Source organism: Callithrix jacchus, chromosome 22 (assembly GCF_049354715.1).
Source record: "Callithrix jacchus isolate 240 chromosome 22, calJac240_pri, whole genome shotgun sequence".
NCBI classification, from domain to species: Eukaryota; Metazoa; Chordata; class Mammalia; order Primates; family Cebidae; genus Callithrix; species Callithrix jacchus.
Genome location: NC_133523.1, coordinates 34,972,473 through 34,988,010, shown reverse-complemented (window position 1 = coordinate 34,988,010; position 15,538 = coordinate 34,972,473). Strand labels below are relative to the sequence as shown.

General features: G+C 54.2%; 1 protein-coding gene across 4 annotated transcripts; it reads right to left on the bottom strand.

The window, feature by feature from the left end:
• Window positions 1-604: 604 nt before the first annotated feature.
• DLL3 (delta like canonical Notch ligand 3) lies at window positions 605-9,736 on the bottom strand. Of its 4 annotated transcripts, none has more exons than XR_004738063.3 (9): window positions 9,642-9,736; window positions 9,211-9,492; window positions 7,103-7,160; window positions 5,727-5,969; window positions 4,501-4,718; window positions 3,340-3,562; window positions 1,342-2,017; window positions 1,152-1,236; window positions 605-825 (listed from the first exon to the last, which is right to left on the bottom strand). XR_004738063.3 is itself a non-coding variant. In XM_002807834.6 (9 exons), the coding sequence occupies exons 1-9, from the start codon at window positions 9,708-9,710 to the stop codon at window positions 820-822; spliced, it is 1,764 nt and encodes a 587-aa protein (XP_002807880.2). In that variant the 5' UTR covers window positions 9,711-9,736; the 3' UTR covers window positions 605-819. The 4 variants fall into 4 exon arrangements, 2 of the variants coding, with proteins under 2 accessions (XP_002807880.2, XP_035140988.1); XR_013530894.1 differs by having other exon boundaries at window positions 4,501-4,715; XM_002807834.6 differs by having other exon boundaries at window positions 1,438-2,017.
• Between the last annotated feature and the right edge of the window lie 5,802 nt (window positions 9,737-15,538).

Sequence of the window (15,538 nt, the reverse complement as noted above, 5' to 3'; positions counted from 1 at the left end):
TAGGGGTTTCACCATGTTAGCCAGGATGGTCTCCATCTCCTGACCTCATGATCCGCCCACCTCAGCCTCCCAAAGTGCTTCCATTACAGGCATGAGCCATCGCGCCCAGCTGAATACTTTTTTTTTTTTAAGAGACAGGATCTTGCTCTACTTAGCCCAGGCTTTAATGCAGTGGTATGATCATAGCTCACTGCAGCCTCAAACTCCTGAGGCCAGGCAATCTTCCTGGCCTCAGTCTCCCAAGTAAGTAGAACTACAGGTGCACCACCACACCTGGCTAATCTTTGTTTAATTTTTTTGTATAGATAGGGTCTCACTGTGTTGTCCAGCTGGTCTCCAACTCCCAGCCTCAACTGATCCTCCTGCCTCAGCCACTGATCTCATTCAGTGGCTCAGTGGGATTACAGGCATGAGCCGCTGCACCCAGCCATGAATTATTTTATATTTAAAGCAGTTTGAGTGTTTCTGACCCCTGCATAAAGTGATCCACCCACCTTAGAGTGGGTGGATAAAGAGTCCTGTCTGCTATTGTCCTCTGGAGACAAAATCTCTTCCCCTCAGCCCCAATAGCATATACAAAGCATTCAGCCTCGTGAGTCAAAACTGATCAAAATAACAGCCTTTATAGATGTTTCTGGAGAGATGGGGTGAGAAAAAAATAGGATATAAATAACCATTATTTACAACTTGCAGCAGTCAAGTTCTCCCAGACACCCCTTCGAGGTTGAACTCCAAAATCTCCGGGGCAGACACTGGGCACCACCAAGCAAATACAAAAACATCCACGCTCTGACTCCAGGTGCGGATGGAGGAGACAGGTCAGGCCTAGAAACAAAATGAGCAGGAAGCATTAGAGAGGCTGCCCCTCTGCCTCCCAGCAGCGTAGAATCAGTGGAGAAGCTCTGGCAGAGTCCCCATCGTGACCTCTTCAAGTCCATAGCTTTCCAGAGAAAAGATGGCAGGCAGCTCAAAACAAGAGAGATACAAAATAAAATGAAACTAAGTCAGAACTGAAAAGCGGGCTTAAAACCTTCCAGAGACTCTACCGAATTCATTTCACAGACAGAATCGAGGCAGGTAGGGGAAAAGCAGGTGCTGCCTCTGCCCAGCGCGCCCAGTGTGTGTAGCAGGGGAACAAGGGGCATCGATACCTCCCGAGCGTAGATGGAAGGAGCAGATATGACATAAATCCCTCGAGAGTCTCCATCTTCAGGACGATTACAATCTATGGAAGAGCTGTCGGAGGAAAGAAAAATCCAGACCCTTTAAATTCTCAGATCTTGTTTTCCCCTACCCATCAAAAGGGGAACCCAAAGCCAGCTAGGGGTAAGAGAGACCAACCAGGGAGATGCATCAGTGAATTGGGACAACGGCACCACGGAGATTGGCGCAAGCAGCGGGCAGCGCGAGGCGTTCATCTGCAGCGCAGCCCCTCACCTCGGGCCATCCCCGGGACCCTCCTGCGTCCTTAGGTTGTTGAGTGCATCCGGGAGTGCGTGGACTGACGGCTCCGGGGTCCCCGCCAGCAAGCGAGACCCAGCATCCTGGGCTTGGCCACGGCGGCGCACGTGGACCAGCAAGAGCGCGGCGCCGGCCACGCCCGCGGCCACCAGCAGTCCCAGAGCCGGAGGCAAAAGGAAGCGCTCCGGGTCCCCGGGCCTCAGGCCCGGCGGGGCCGCGGGCAACGCGCCTGCGCCGTCGGGGTGCACGGCGAACTCGCACCGCGCACCCATGTAGCCCGGCGCGCAGGCGCAGACGAGGCCGGAGAAGTGAGCATAGCAGCGGCCGCCGTGAGCGCAGGGGCGCGCAGCGCACGGGTCTGCGCGCTCGCGGCAATCGCGGCCGCCGAAGCCCAGCGCGCAGGAGCAGCGGTGCGCGCCGCCGCCTTCCACGCACGTGCCGCCGTTAGCGCAGGCACGGCCCGCGCAGTCGTCGAGGTCGTGTTCGCAGCGCGGACCCGCAAAGCCGGCGCGGCAGCGGCAGCGCAGGGCGTGGCCCAGGTCCAGGCAGAGTCCGCCTGTGGGAAAGGGGACTTAAGAGGACGCAGCCCGGGAGCCGCCTACCAGCCTGCCCGCCCAGTTTCGAGCTCTATCATCGCCGCACGGGGTCCCCTTTTTCTCTCTGTCTCTTAAATCAAGGGCCAGCGCCTTGGAGTGTGCCAGGAAAGCCAGCTCTCTTCCTTTCTACCTGAAGAAGTTTGGGAATGATTAATTTAGCGCCACCTCTCTGGCTCTCTGTGCCCTTGTCTCTTGCTCCCTTGGCTTGGATCATACTTCAGTAGTAAACAGCTCCTAGAACTATGTGTTTGAACCCTCTGGCTTTCTTCTGCCTAGAATGCCCCTCCTCTCTTCCCTTCCTCCTTTTCTCCCATTTTTCCCCACCTTTTCTCTTCGCTAGCCCACCCCTCAGGTCTCCACTCCGATGCTCCTTCCTCCATCCCCGCCCTGATCGCTGCCCTGTGCTCCCAGATCACAGCCCTGACCACCCACCCTGTCTGAGGGTGTCTGTTTTCCTCTCTGGGATGGTACCCCCAGGAGGGCGTAGCCCAGAGATGTCCTGTTCCCTGTGTGTCCCTAGTACCACACACCCCGGAGAGAACGCTCAGCGTTTGGGAGAATTATTGCATTCAGTCCAAGAAGAGACACAGCAAGCCCTTTACATTCCTATCTTATTTAATCTTTTTTCTTTTTTTTTTTTTAATTCAGTCTCTCTCACTCTGTCTCCCAGGCTGGAGTGCAGTGGTGCGATCGCGACTCACTGCAACCTATGCCTCCCGGGTTCAAGCAATTCTCCTGCCTCAGCCTCCCGAGTAGCTGGGACTACAGGCTTGCGCCACCATGCCCAGCCTCATTTAACCTTTTAGCACCGATCCCAGGTCTCTTCCCTGTTCAGAACCTTCCTGTGGCTCCTTCTCACTCAGGGGAAAAGTGAAGTCCCCCTTATTGTGACCCAGGGCATCCCACGAGATTCGCCTCAATCTTGTCTCAGTCCCTACCTCATCTCGTCAGTGTGACCACACGGGCTCCCTTGCTCATCCCCAGCACAGCGGGCAGCTTCCTACCACCTCAGCTCTACCAGGGCAGGATTTTGTCTGTTTCATTCCCTACTGTATCCCCCGTGCCTAGAATCAGGGCTGGCACACAGTGAATTCTCAGTAAATAGTTGTGACATAGGGAATGTCTCCTCACCCATTTTATAGAACAAACAGGGTTGGGGGTGGAAGGTCAGGTCCCCAGGCCCTAAGGTTAGAAGAAGCAAAGCCAGGATCCCGGCCCAGGATTGTCTGAGCTATGCAGGGCCCCCACCCCCTCCCTGGCCGTTCTGGCCTCCAGGCCTCACCATTTCGGCATGGCTGCAGGCTGCACCGGTCCACCCTCTTCTCACAGTTGGAGCCTTGGAAACCAGGTGGGCAGTGGCAGACATAAGCAGAGTCAGGGTCTGCGCCCCCAACACACAAGCCGCCGTTGAAGCAGGGTCCATCCGCGCATGTCACCCCGCTCACCTGACACAGCCGCCCGTAGAACCCACGCGGGCAGGTGCATTCAAAGGACCCGGGTGTCTCCTGGGAAGAGACAAGAGGACTTCGGAAGGGAGTTTCCTTGGAGAAAAATTCCATCCCCCTCCTCAGTCCTAACCATTGGTTGCTCCTTATCCAGTCCCAAGTCCCACTGTGCAGGGGCCACTCTAGAAGGTCCTGGCAACATCCTCTCAATCCACTCCACGTTTTTGTGTCTGCCCATGTGACCCCACAGGGAGGAAGCTCTGGGGGCCCAAGTGACCCCATTCCCACTACTACACCTTTGCCTACCAAAGCCTGCCTGCCTGGTCATTCCCTCCCTGCTTCTGTCCACACTGACGAGTCCTACTAGGAGGTCCTAGATCTCAGCCCACCTCCTCCAGGAAGCCTTCTCTGGATCTCTCCTTCCCAGGCCCTCCCCCTAAGTATTTAAGCCCTGAGTGTGTCCATGTCCAGGTGGCCCACACTGGGCCCTACTCTATCGCAGCACTCCATGCCAGGCTCACTCACTGCCACCTCTGCACCCTTGCTCCCTGCGGGCCCCTCACCTGGACACCCTTTTCTAATCACCTCCCAGAAGCCCCCGCCCTGGGCCATCTCCAGGAAGCCTTCTCCCATGTTTTCACTCCCTGTCCCCCAGATCCCAAATCTCCAACCTATTTGTCCCTACCACCCACTACCTTGGGCCCTGAATCAGTCTCAGTCCCACAGTGGGGGCAGCTGCGGCCCCACATGGCTCCTCATCATTTCCACTCCCACACCTTTCGGGGCCACCCACTGAGGCTGCTCTCCCCAGTTCCATCCCCATCACTTAATCCTACTTCAAGGCCCTAGATGCAGGCTGGATGCCACCAGGAAGCCCTCCCTGATAGTTATTCCCAGACCTCCTCCCCAGGCTAGTGTCTCATGGAGCCCCAGGGAGGGGGCCGTGGCTTCCAGGGTAAAGTACTAAGCAGGACAAGGTGGGAAGGGGTGATACTGACGCTACAGCTGCCCCCGTTGGCACACGGGTTCCCATCACAGGGCCCAGGCCCAGGGACAAGGCATCTGGTGTTGGCAGAGGACGGGCCCCTAGGGCTGAGGCAGCTACTGGTGGACACAGGGACCGTGCAGAGGGGTCCAGTCCAGCCCTCCAGGCATCGGCATTCACCAGGCTGCTCACAGAAGCCGTGCTCCGGACTGCAGCCTGCTTGGCACTCTGCTATGGGGGACAGAGGCGGAGAGAAAGGGATCACCAATGTTGGGGAGGGCCAAGGGCAAGACGGAAAGCAGGGAGGTTTCTGAGCAAGTTCCCTGCCCCACCTTGCTTCATTGTTGTGACAGATAATCATCAGGACTAGATGGTATTGTGACCCTCCCCCCAGTTTACAGACAGGGAAACTGAGGCCCACAGAGGCGAGATGACCAGCCCACCTAGGAAATGAAGGAGTGAGGATGGGAACCCAGGCCATTGGGCTGGAGACTGTACTCTCTGAAGGAGGATGGGCCGGGGGCACCATGGTCAGAACGTGTGGACAGGAGAAAGGGAGGGAATTTGGGATTGGTGGGGGGACACCTGGCCTTTCAGGGAAGATGGGAGTGTCTTGAATTAGGGTGGCTCTGGGAAGATCTGGATTAGCCTGGGAGTCCCAGGGTCTTGATAGGGCTCTGAGATTAGGGGAGGGGTCTGAAGAATCCCAAGCTTTAAGAAGCCATGGGTTCTGGCCTGCAATTTCAGGGACAGAGAATGGAGGATTCCTTGGCGGGAGTGGACTGGGAGGAGTCTCCAAAGCTTCCGGGTGGGAGTCAGGAGGGCCGCAGAATTAGAAGAACTTTGGGGTCCTAGCATCGGGACGTGGTGTGAGTGTGGGTTAGGAAAAGAACTGGAGGGTGCCGGCATGGGAAATGGGTGTGGGCTTCCTATCTGAGATAACAAGAGGGCTGGGAGAGGGAAGGAGGCTGGAGTAGCAAGGCAGAGCTGAAGAGAAGTCTAGGGTCCTCAGTTTCCCCGAAGGTGGCAGCTGGATGGTTAGCGGGGTTTAGGGTACATCCACAGCAGTTAGCGGGTTCCCCAGCTCCCTGGAGAGGGGTGCCTGTGGTACGTGGTGGGGGCTCTAGAGCACGCTGAAGAGGGTGACTGAGTTGTGAGAAGGGACTGGGGGCCGCGAGTGACGCTCAGGAGGAGCCGGGGTCCCGGCTGGGACGGGGTGGGGTCGAACGCAGGACTCACTTGGCGCCTCACACTCGTCCTCCAGCTGTGCGCAAGGGCGCAGTCCCGAGCCGCACCGCGAGGGGGCGCTGCGTGGGCGGCAGAGGCGCGTGCACGCGGCCCCGACGGCTGGCGGTTCGCAGCGCGCGCGATACGAGCAGCGCAGCTCCCAGGCGCCTGCGCGCTGAACGTCCCGGGCCCACGGGCCCCCAGCTGCCAGGCGCCGCCGGCCTGCCATGCGCGCAAGCAGGCTCCAGGCGGGCCCTGCGGGGAGAGGCAGAGGAGGGGTGCTGGGGTGGGCCCGGCCGGACGCGGGTGCACACCGAACACCCCGGCTGCACTCTCCCTACCCCTCCCAGCGAAGCCAAAACACCCCCATGGAGCCCTGGGGTCCTTGGACCTCACGAGGAGAATGGCAGTCACCCTCCTTACTAGCAAGGCTGCGAACTCCCCAGTGCACCCTGGGACCTGCAATGTCGGAGTCCCCTCTATACCCTAGGTAACAGTTCTCTCGGCCAGGCGTGGTGGCTCAAACCTGTAATCCCAGCAGTTTGGGAGGCTGAGACAGGTGGATTAACTGAGGTCAGGAATTCAAGACCAGCCTGACCAACATGGTGAAACTATTTCTACTAAAAATAAAAAATAAATTAGCTAGGCATGGTGGCACGCCTGTAATCCCAGCTACTCAGGAGGCTGAGGCAGGAGAATCACATTCATCTAAGAGGCGGAGGTTGCAGTGAGCTGAGATGGCACCATCGCACTCCAGCCTGGGTGACAGAGCGAGACTCCACCTCGGAAAAAAAAAAAAAAAAAAAAAGCAGTTCTCTTATAGAGAGCGAGAACTGGCCAACGTAGTGAAACCGTTTTTACTAAAAATACAAACAAAAGTAGCTGGGCATGGTGGTGGGCACCTGTAATCCCAGATACTCGGGAGGCTGAGATAGGAGAATTGCTTGAACCTGGGAGGCAGAGGTTTCAGTGAGCCAAGATCACGCCACTGTATTCTAGCCTAGGTGACAGAGTGAGACTCCATCTTGGGGAGGGGGGGCGGGGCAGGGGGAAGCTTCACATAGAAGAACCAGAAGTAACTCATACTGCATCCTGAGCTCTCTACGTCAGATAGTGATGAAGTAGGGCTGTGAAATGCTATGCCCTGCTCTGGTGGCTTTGGTAGTAACAGCGTTTCCCCCACTTCATCTGGTACCAGGACCACAGACTGCTACATCCAGTACCAGGACATGTCTGTGCCTGAGATGGCAAGAGCCCTGGAGCAGCCAACACCCGGCACCACATCCCAGGAGCTGTGATGACATCATAAGACCTACAGACAACACCATCAACCCCGAGTCTCACATGGGCCCCAGCTCCCCACCAGTCCCAAGGCAGAAGACACTCACCTCCAATCTGATCTCCTAACTCCTGTCTCCAGGTTTCAATGATGAGAGAGAAGGTGCCCTGGTTGGGTGAAGGAAGGGGGAATGAAAGACAGTGGTTAGGGTAAGTATTCAATGAAGGCCAGAGTTCAGGAGGGAAGGATGATGGCCAGGCTAGGAACAGAGCAAGCAAGGGACAATCCCCAGAGGGGCCAGCCCAGCCCAGGGAGGGAATGACATCTGTGGCTTTTCTTTTTTTTTTTTTGAGACAGAATCTTGCTCTGTTGCCCAGGCTGGAGTACAGTGGCACAATCTCAGCTCACTACAACCTTCGCCTCCCAGGTTCAAGTGATTCTCCTGTCTCAGCCTCCTGAGTAGCTGGGGCTATAGGCCCGCACCACCATGCCTGGCTAATTTTTATATTTTTAGTAGAGATGGGGTTTCACAATGTTGGCCAGGCTGGTCTCGAACTCCTGACCTTGTGATTCGCCTCAGCCTCCCAAAATGCTGGGATTACAGGCATGAACTACTGCACCTGGCCCTTTTTTTTTTTTTTTTTTTTTTTTTTTTTTTTGAGACAGGGTCTGTCTCTGTCAACCAGGCTGGAGTGCAGTGGAGCGATCTTGGCTCACTGCAACAGCCTCTGGGGCTCAAGCAATCCTCCCACCTCAGCCTCCCGAGTAGCTGGGACTACACGCGCATGTCACCATGCTCCACTAATTTTCATTTATTTATTTATTTAGTAGAGACAAGTTCTCATAGGCCAGCACTTTGGGAGGCCGAGGCAGGTGGATCACCTGAGGTCGGGAGTTCAAGACCAGCCTGACCAACCTGGAGAAACCCCGTCTCCACTAAAAATACAAAATTAGCTGGGCGTGGTGGCACATGCCTGTAATCCCAGCTACTTGGGAGGCTGAGGCAGGAGAATCATTTGAACCTGGGAGGCGGAGATTGCAATGAGCCAAGATCCTGCCATTGCACTCCAACCTGGGCAACAAGAGCGAAACTCCGTCTCAAAAAAAAAAAGAGAGAGAGAGAGAGACGAGTTCTCACTATATTACTGAGACTGGTCTCAAACTGCTGGGCTAAAGCCATCCTTCTGCCTAGGCCTCTTAAGTGCTGGAATTACAGGGCGCGCCCCTGAACGTGGCTTGCTTGATGGAGCACATACTATGTGGTAAGCACTTTGTTCAAGAGACGTGGTTGAATCGCTCAAAAGAGACCCTTGTGAGGTACCAGGATGATCCCATTTTATAGCTTAGGAAACTGAGGCTGGAAACCAGGCAGTTACTTGTCCAAAAAGACAAGGATCTAGAATTCTAATACAGGTCTGTTCATCTTTGTGCCTTTGGGGCCAGGCGCAGTGGCTCACGCCTGTAATCCCAGCACTTTGGGAGGCTGAGGTGGGTGGATCATCCATCTGACGTCGGGAGTTCAAGAGCAGCCTGGCCAACATAGAGAAACCAGTCTCTACTAAAAATACAAAAAAATTAGCCAGATGTGGTGGTGCATGCCTGTAATCCCAGCTACTCAGGAGGCTGAGGCAGGAGAATCGCTTGAACCCAGGAGGCAGAGGTTGCAGTGAGCCAAGATCACACCATTGCACTCCAGCCTGGGCAACAAGAGCAAAACTCTGTCTCAAAACAACAACAAAAAAATCTTGGTGCCTTAGGGTTGTGGGGATGGGAGACAGGATTTTGGAGGTGAAAGAGTAATTAATACAGGACCCAACTGAAAGAACTAAGGACAGAAAAAGAGAGAGAGAAGGTATTAGTGGTCCCCAAGACAAGGTGAGAGGTTTGGGGATAAAGATGAGGAACCCAGTTTTTAGGGATCCCCAAGGAGCAGAGATAGAGTTCCTTGAGTTTAGGATTCCAGAGGTTGAGATTCTGGGAATTTGGGGTCCCAGCATGCAGGGCTGGGGAATCAGAACATTTAGAATCCCCAGTGTGCAGGGTTTAGGGGTCTGGGAATGTGGGGATCATAGAGTTACTGGTCTGGGAATTTGGTCCAACCCCTGGGAGGCAGGGAGGCAGGATTAGGGTCTTGAAAGCTGGAGGGGAGAGGTGGTGGGGGTTTCAGTGGCAGGATTAGACCTCCAGCAGCGGGAGTACCCCGGGGGCAGCACTCACCGGCCAGGCGTCCCGGAAGGGCACCCGCAAGAGGCCGTCGGGCAGTGGCAGATCAGGCGCGGGTGCTCCGGCCTGCTCTGTGTAGGCGGGTCCACGCGCACTCAGCGCCGTGCCCGGGGCGCACGGGGACTCGGTGGCCTCCTCTGAGAGCCCAGGTTTCAGGCAGACTCTGAAGAAGAGGCGGCAGGGGCCCCGGGCACTGCAGGGGGACCGCGGGGCCCCCGGGCCTGGACCCGGCCCGAAATAATGAATCTGCAGTTCGAAGACGCCAGCGGGCCGTGCCTGGGATGAAGGCAGGAGCAGGGTGAGGCAGCCGGGGGACCCAGACGTCCCGTCTGCCCCGCGCCCCCTCCTCAGGACCTTCAGGTTGCACCCCCCCACCCCACCCCCGCATTCATCCCTTTCCCCGCCACCTCCCGCCTGGCTCTGACCTGGGGGAGAAAAAAGAGCGCTAGGATCACGGTCTGGGACAGGAGCCGGGACATCGGTGGGAAGACCATGGCCTTCTGGGGGGGTCTCGGGAGTCGCAGCTGCTGGCTTTCGAGCCTTATATCTGAGGGAATGGCCCCGCCCCTCAGGCAGCTACCCGGCCCCAGGAGACCAAGGGAGGGTGGTTGGTCACCCGGGAAGGGGAGCGTGCAAAGCAACAGAGAGATTTCGTCTGTGGTCGTGGGCACGGGCCAGGTCGTGAGTGGGTTATCCCGCGACTTTGTGTGTGGCTGGCGTGGGGTGGGGTTTCGGGGCTAAGCCTGTGTGTGAGGTTGTACGTGATTTTAAGATTCGGTGTGTGTGGTATGGACCAGCGCTGCTGGAGGGTGCACACGACTTTGTGACTGCGTGTCCACGTGGGCCTGCGCGACTCAGCATATGCCTGGAGTTGTCTGTGAGTGACACAAGTATGAAGTTGTAAACAATTCTGATTCTGCACGCACCCCCGAGTGGGAAACTAGATGTGTACACGACTTCATGACTGTGTGGCGCTTCGAGATTCTGTGGCTGCGTGGATGCTTCTCTGTGCGTGTTTACGGGAGATCCTAAGTAGGCATACAAACCTGTAACTTTGTGCTCTGTGCGGGTGTGGTAGAGGCTGTGCAAGGTGGGGAATGGCTGAGGACGCCTGTGTGTGAATGAGACTGGGTTTGGGAGGTCCACGGATGTAGCCACGTGTGGACACGATGAAGATGGAGTTCTTTGTAAACCCCTGTGTGCGTTCGTTTGTGTGAATGAGACTGGGTTTGAGAGGTCCACCGGTGTAGCTGTGTGTGGATATGAAAATCTGAGGCTCTTTGTGTACCCCTGTGTGCGGGCGTGTGTGTGTTCCCCTTCCCCAAGACAAAGGCGCCTTCCCAAACCCCGCATCGCGGACGCACCAGACGCCAGGGCGAGAAGCCCGGCCTCAGAGGGGGCTCCCAGCTGTATGTAAATGCCGCCATCTGCCGGGCGGCCGCGCCCCTCCCCCTTCGGGCCGCAGCTGGGCTGCCCGTTTGGCCTCCGGAAGGTGTGAGGAGCAAATGGGCAGGAAATTCCGTCCTCACGTACTGGAACCCGCTCCCCCACCCCAGAAGAATGGGGGTGGGGGACACCAGGGCCCTTCAGAAATCCTTTAGTATGCCAGGACCTCAGCAGGAAAAGCTAATTAGGAGCAGATGTCCCAGCCCCTCTGGTCATAATTGCTCCCTGCCAGGAATGGGGCAAAGCCCTTAAGCTGGGCTTTTTTTTCCCCCCAAAGTAAAAGAATTTAGTGTTTGGAGACTATTATAGGGAAAAATAGAGTTTCCATTTATGTTTTTCTTCCAGAGAACTATGCATAGCCCAGCAGAGCCAGGCATAGTAGGTGCTCAGTTTTTGTTTTGGGGTTTTTTTGTTTTTTTTTTTTTTTTTTTTTTACAAGTTTTGCTCTTGTTGCCCAGGCTGGAGTGCAATGGCAAGATCCTGGCTCACTGCAACCTCCACCTCCTGGATTCAAGCGATTCTCCTGCCTCAGCCTCCCAACTGACTAGGATTACAGGCACCTGCCACCATACCCTGCTAATTTTTTATATTTTTAAATAGAAACAGGGTTTCACTATGTTGACCAGGCTGGAGTGCCATCTCTACTCACTGCAACCTACGCCTTCCAGTTTCAAGCGATTCTCCTGCCTCAGCCTCCCACGTACTGGGATTACAGGTGCCAACCACCACACCTGGCTAATTTTTGTTTTTAGTAGATATGGGGTTTCACCACGTTGGCCAGGCTGGTCCCAAACTCCTGACCTCATGATCCGCCCGCCTTGGCCTCCCAAAGTGCTGGGATTACAGGTGTGAGCCACTGTGCCCAGCTCCACTCCCTTCTTTAATTCCTTTTCCACCATTCAGACTTCACCTCCTCTAGACAGCACTCCCTAACACTCCCCAGGGGCATCAAGCGCCTCTGTGCTCCCACATCCCCCTGTGATTCTTTTGTTCCACACGAATTCTCTGCCTGTGCCTCCCTCAGCCATGACCACTCTGGCCTTTGAGGTCTTTAATTTTCTGAGGTGGGGTCTCAGTCTGTTGCCCCAACTGGGGTGCAGCAGCACTATCCTAGCTCATTGCAACCTCCACTTCCTGGGCTTAAATGATCCTCCCACCTCAGCCTCCCAAGTAGTTAGGATTACAGGCATGAGCCAGCATGCCTGGCTCATTTATTGTTTTTGGTAGAACTGGGGTGTCCCTTTGTTGCCCAGGCTGAACTCCTGGGCAAAACCAGTCCTCCCACCTTGGCCTCCCAAAGTGCTGAGATTATAGGCATGAGCCACCATGCCTGGCCCTGTGGGGTTTATCTAAGCACAAATTAGACCGTGTCCTTCACCTGCATTAGACTCTTCTATAGCCCCCTAGTGCCTTCTAAATATATAAGCTTCTAAGGCTGACATTTGAGACCCGCCTTCCCCATCCCCCTTGCTCAGACAGGTTATGTGGCCCCAAGGAGTAAAGCCAGACCTTGTAAACCAAAGTAACCTGGAGGCAAATTAGGTCTCATGTTGGATTTGGTGAGAGAATAAGCTTCCCATCATAGAAGATATTTTAGCAGAATTTGGACAGCCAGCTGTGGGAGGAAGCAAATACCTGCTCTGGATGATCATGGGGGGGAACACATTCCAGGTCTCAGATATCTCATTTTCTTTTTTTTCTTTTTTGAGATGGAGTCTTGCTTTGTCACTCAGGCTGCAGTGCAGTGGCTTGATCTTGGCTCACTGCAACCTCCACCTCCAGGGCCGAGGTCAGGAGTTCGAGACCAGCCTGGCCAACGTGATGAACCCCCTATCTACTAAAAATACAAAAATTAGCCAGGTGTGGGGGCACATGCCTATAGTCCTAGCTACTTGGGAGCTGAGGCAGGAGGATCACTCAAACTCGGAAAGCAGAGGTTGCAGTGAGCCAAGATTACACACACTGTATTCCAGCCTGGGTGACAGACTGAGAATCCATCTCAAAAAAAAAAAAAAAAAGGTACAGACCCCTTCCATCATTCCTGCAGACTTCCTCAAGCTGGGGAGGGCTGAAGATTTCAGGAAATATTCCACTGGCTTGCAGACAGTGCACCCCAGGGCAAGGGGTCATGGTATAAATTTTAATTATTTGTAGAGACCCGAGAGGCTTAAAAAAAAACGTGGAGTGCATTCAGTCTGAATGCCTTTTACAGAGTTCTGAATGCCTTTTAATTATCATCACACACACCAGGAAAGGTTGGGTTGTCCTAGAATATTTAACCAGTATTAATGCTGGTGCAGGCTACAGTAGGAGAAACTGGGACAGTGGGGGGCAACGGGGGCAGGGCAAGGGAGATAAAGTCAAAGTGGTTAAGGTACTTCTTTTTTTTAAGACTGAGTTTGGTTCTTGTTTTCCGGGCTGGAGTGCCATGGTGTGGTCTCAGCTCACTGCAACCCAACCTCTGCCTCCTGAGTTCAAGCGATTCTCCTGCCTCAGCCTCCTGAGTAGCTGGGATTACAGGCATAAGCCACCATGCCCGGCTAATTTTTTCATATATTTTTTAGTAGAGATGGGGTTTCACTATGCTGGCCAGGCTGGTCTCCAACTGCTGACCTCAGGTGATCCACCCGTCTTGGCCTCCCAAAGTGCTGGGATTATAGGTGTGAGCTACCACACCCAGTCAAGATATTTCAATCTGTGAGTAACCCATATGGCCTGGTAACAGCAAGCCCCTGGGAATATATACATATAACCTTCGTAGACTGTCCCGTTCACTCCTCACAACCACTCTAACATACTACCATCACCCCATTTTAGAGATGAGGAAACTGAGGCAGGCGTGCCTTGCCTATGGTTCACACAGCTACCATTTGAATGCTACATGGGAGTGCCTCATTTGGTTCCCAAAGCTAGTCTATGAAACAGGTACTTCCCCCCCGCCCCCCCGCCAAAAGAGGGTCTTCCCATGTTGTCCAGGCTGCTCTCCAATTCCTAGCCTCAAGCGATTCTCCTGCCTTGGCCTCCCGAAACGTTGGGATGACAGGCATGAGCCACTGCACCTGCCCTGTTGTATTTTATAAATGTAGAAACTGAGGCACTGGGAGGTGAAGTAACTTGCACAGGATCACAGCCAGCCTAGAAGTCGGCAAGCTTGGATTTGAACTGACACAATCTGGAATTCAAACTCTTAGGTAAAACGCAGTGACACTGTCCAATACAGGAGACACATATGACTATTTAAATTAACCAAAAGTAGCTAGGCCCAGTGGCTCACTCCTGTAATCCCAGCATTTGGGGAGGCCAAGGCAGGAAGATTGCTTGAGCCCAGGAGTTCCACACTGCAGCAATCTAGTTACACAACTGCACTCCAGCCTGGGCGACAGAGCGAGACCCTGACTCAAAAATAAATAAATATATATCTATATATTGTTGGAGATAGGGTCTCGCTCAGGAAGCCAGGCTGGAATGTAGTGGCATGATCACGGCTCACCACAGCCATGACCTCCTGGGCTCAAGGGATTCCTCCCACCTCAGCCTCTCAAGTAGCTGGGACTACACAGGTGCACACCACCTCATTGGGCTAATTATTTTGTATTATTTTTAGAGACAGGGTTTCACCATGTTGCCCAAGTTGATCTCGTACTCCTGGGTTCCAGCAATATTCCTGCTTCAGCCTCCCAAAATGTTGGGATTACAGGAATACACCACTGCGCCCAGCCTAAAACAAAATTAAAAATTCAGTTCCTCAGTCACACTAGCCACATTTCAGAATCACAGAAAGTTCCAGTGAACACTGCCACATATCTGCCTGTTTTAGTTAGGAGCCAACATTTTAAAATAGGGAGATTTAATATAAAAACTCCAATTCTGGATGGGTACAGTGGCTCACACCTGTAATCCTAGTGCTCTCGGAGGCCAAAGCAGGAAGACTGCTTGAGACCAGGAGTTTGAGACCAGCCTGGGCACCAAGATCCCATCTCTACAAAAAAACCTGTTTAAATCACACCCGTGGTCCCCGAAGGTATTCAGGAGGCTGAGGCAGCAGGATCACTTGAACCCAGGAAGTCAAGGCTGTAGTGAGCTATGATCATACCACTGCACTCCAGCCTGGGAAACAGTGAGACTCTAGTCTTTAAAAAAAAAAAAAAAGCCTGGCACAGTGGTTCACGCCTGTGATCCCAGCACTTTGGGAGGCCGAGGCAGACAGATCACAAGGTCAAGAGATCAAGACCATCCTGGCCAATATGGTGAAACCCTGTCTCTACTAAAAATATTTTTTAAATTAGCTGGGCGTAGTGGCGCACGCCTGTAGTCCCAGCTACTCCGGAGGCTGAGGAAGGAGAATCACTTGAACCCGGGAGGTGAAGGTTGCAGTGAGCCAAGATCATGCCACTACACTCTAGCCTGGTGACAGAGTGAGACTTCATCTCCAAAAAAAAATAAAAATAAAAATCCCAATTTCTTGCGTCTTTTGAACAATTGGTACATCAAGCAACTCCAGGCCCCCTTTTTCCCAGGGCCACACTGGCTGGAGCCAAGCAGTAATTGCCCTGTAGAGAGGGGTGATCTCCGGTCTGCCAGAGCCCCTGGGCCTGTAACTCACATCATCTCCACAGCAGCCTGGCAGTTACCTGTCTTTAAAGCCAAGTGCCATCCCCTCTTCCCTTCTCCACACATGGGGAATCTGCAGTCAGAGAGGGAGATGTATTTTTTCCAGATCACACAGCACACAGGAAGACACAGCTGAGGGTTTTCAGATTCTCAGACCAGGGTTAACAATCAGCTCTGACCCAACAAAGCACCCCTCTGTGCTTGACAGCCGATCAGCCGTGGTGGGACGGTGACCCAAGTCCCAGACCTCACCCCAATGCCCCCA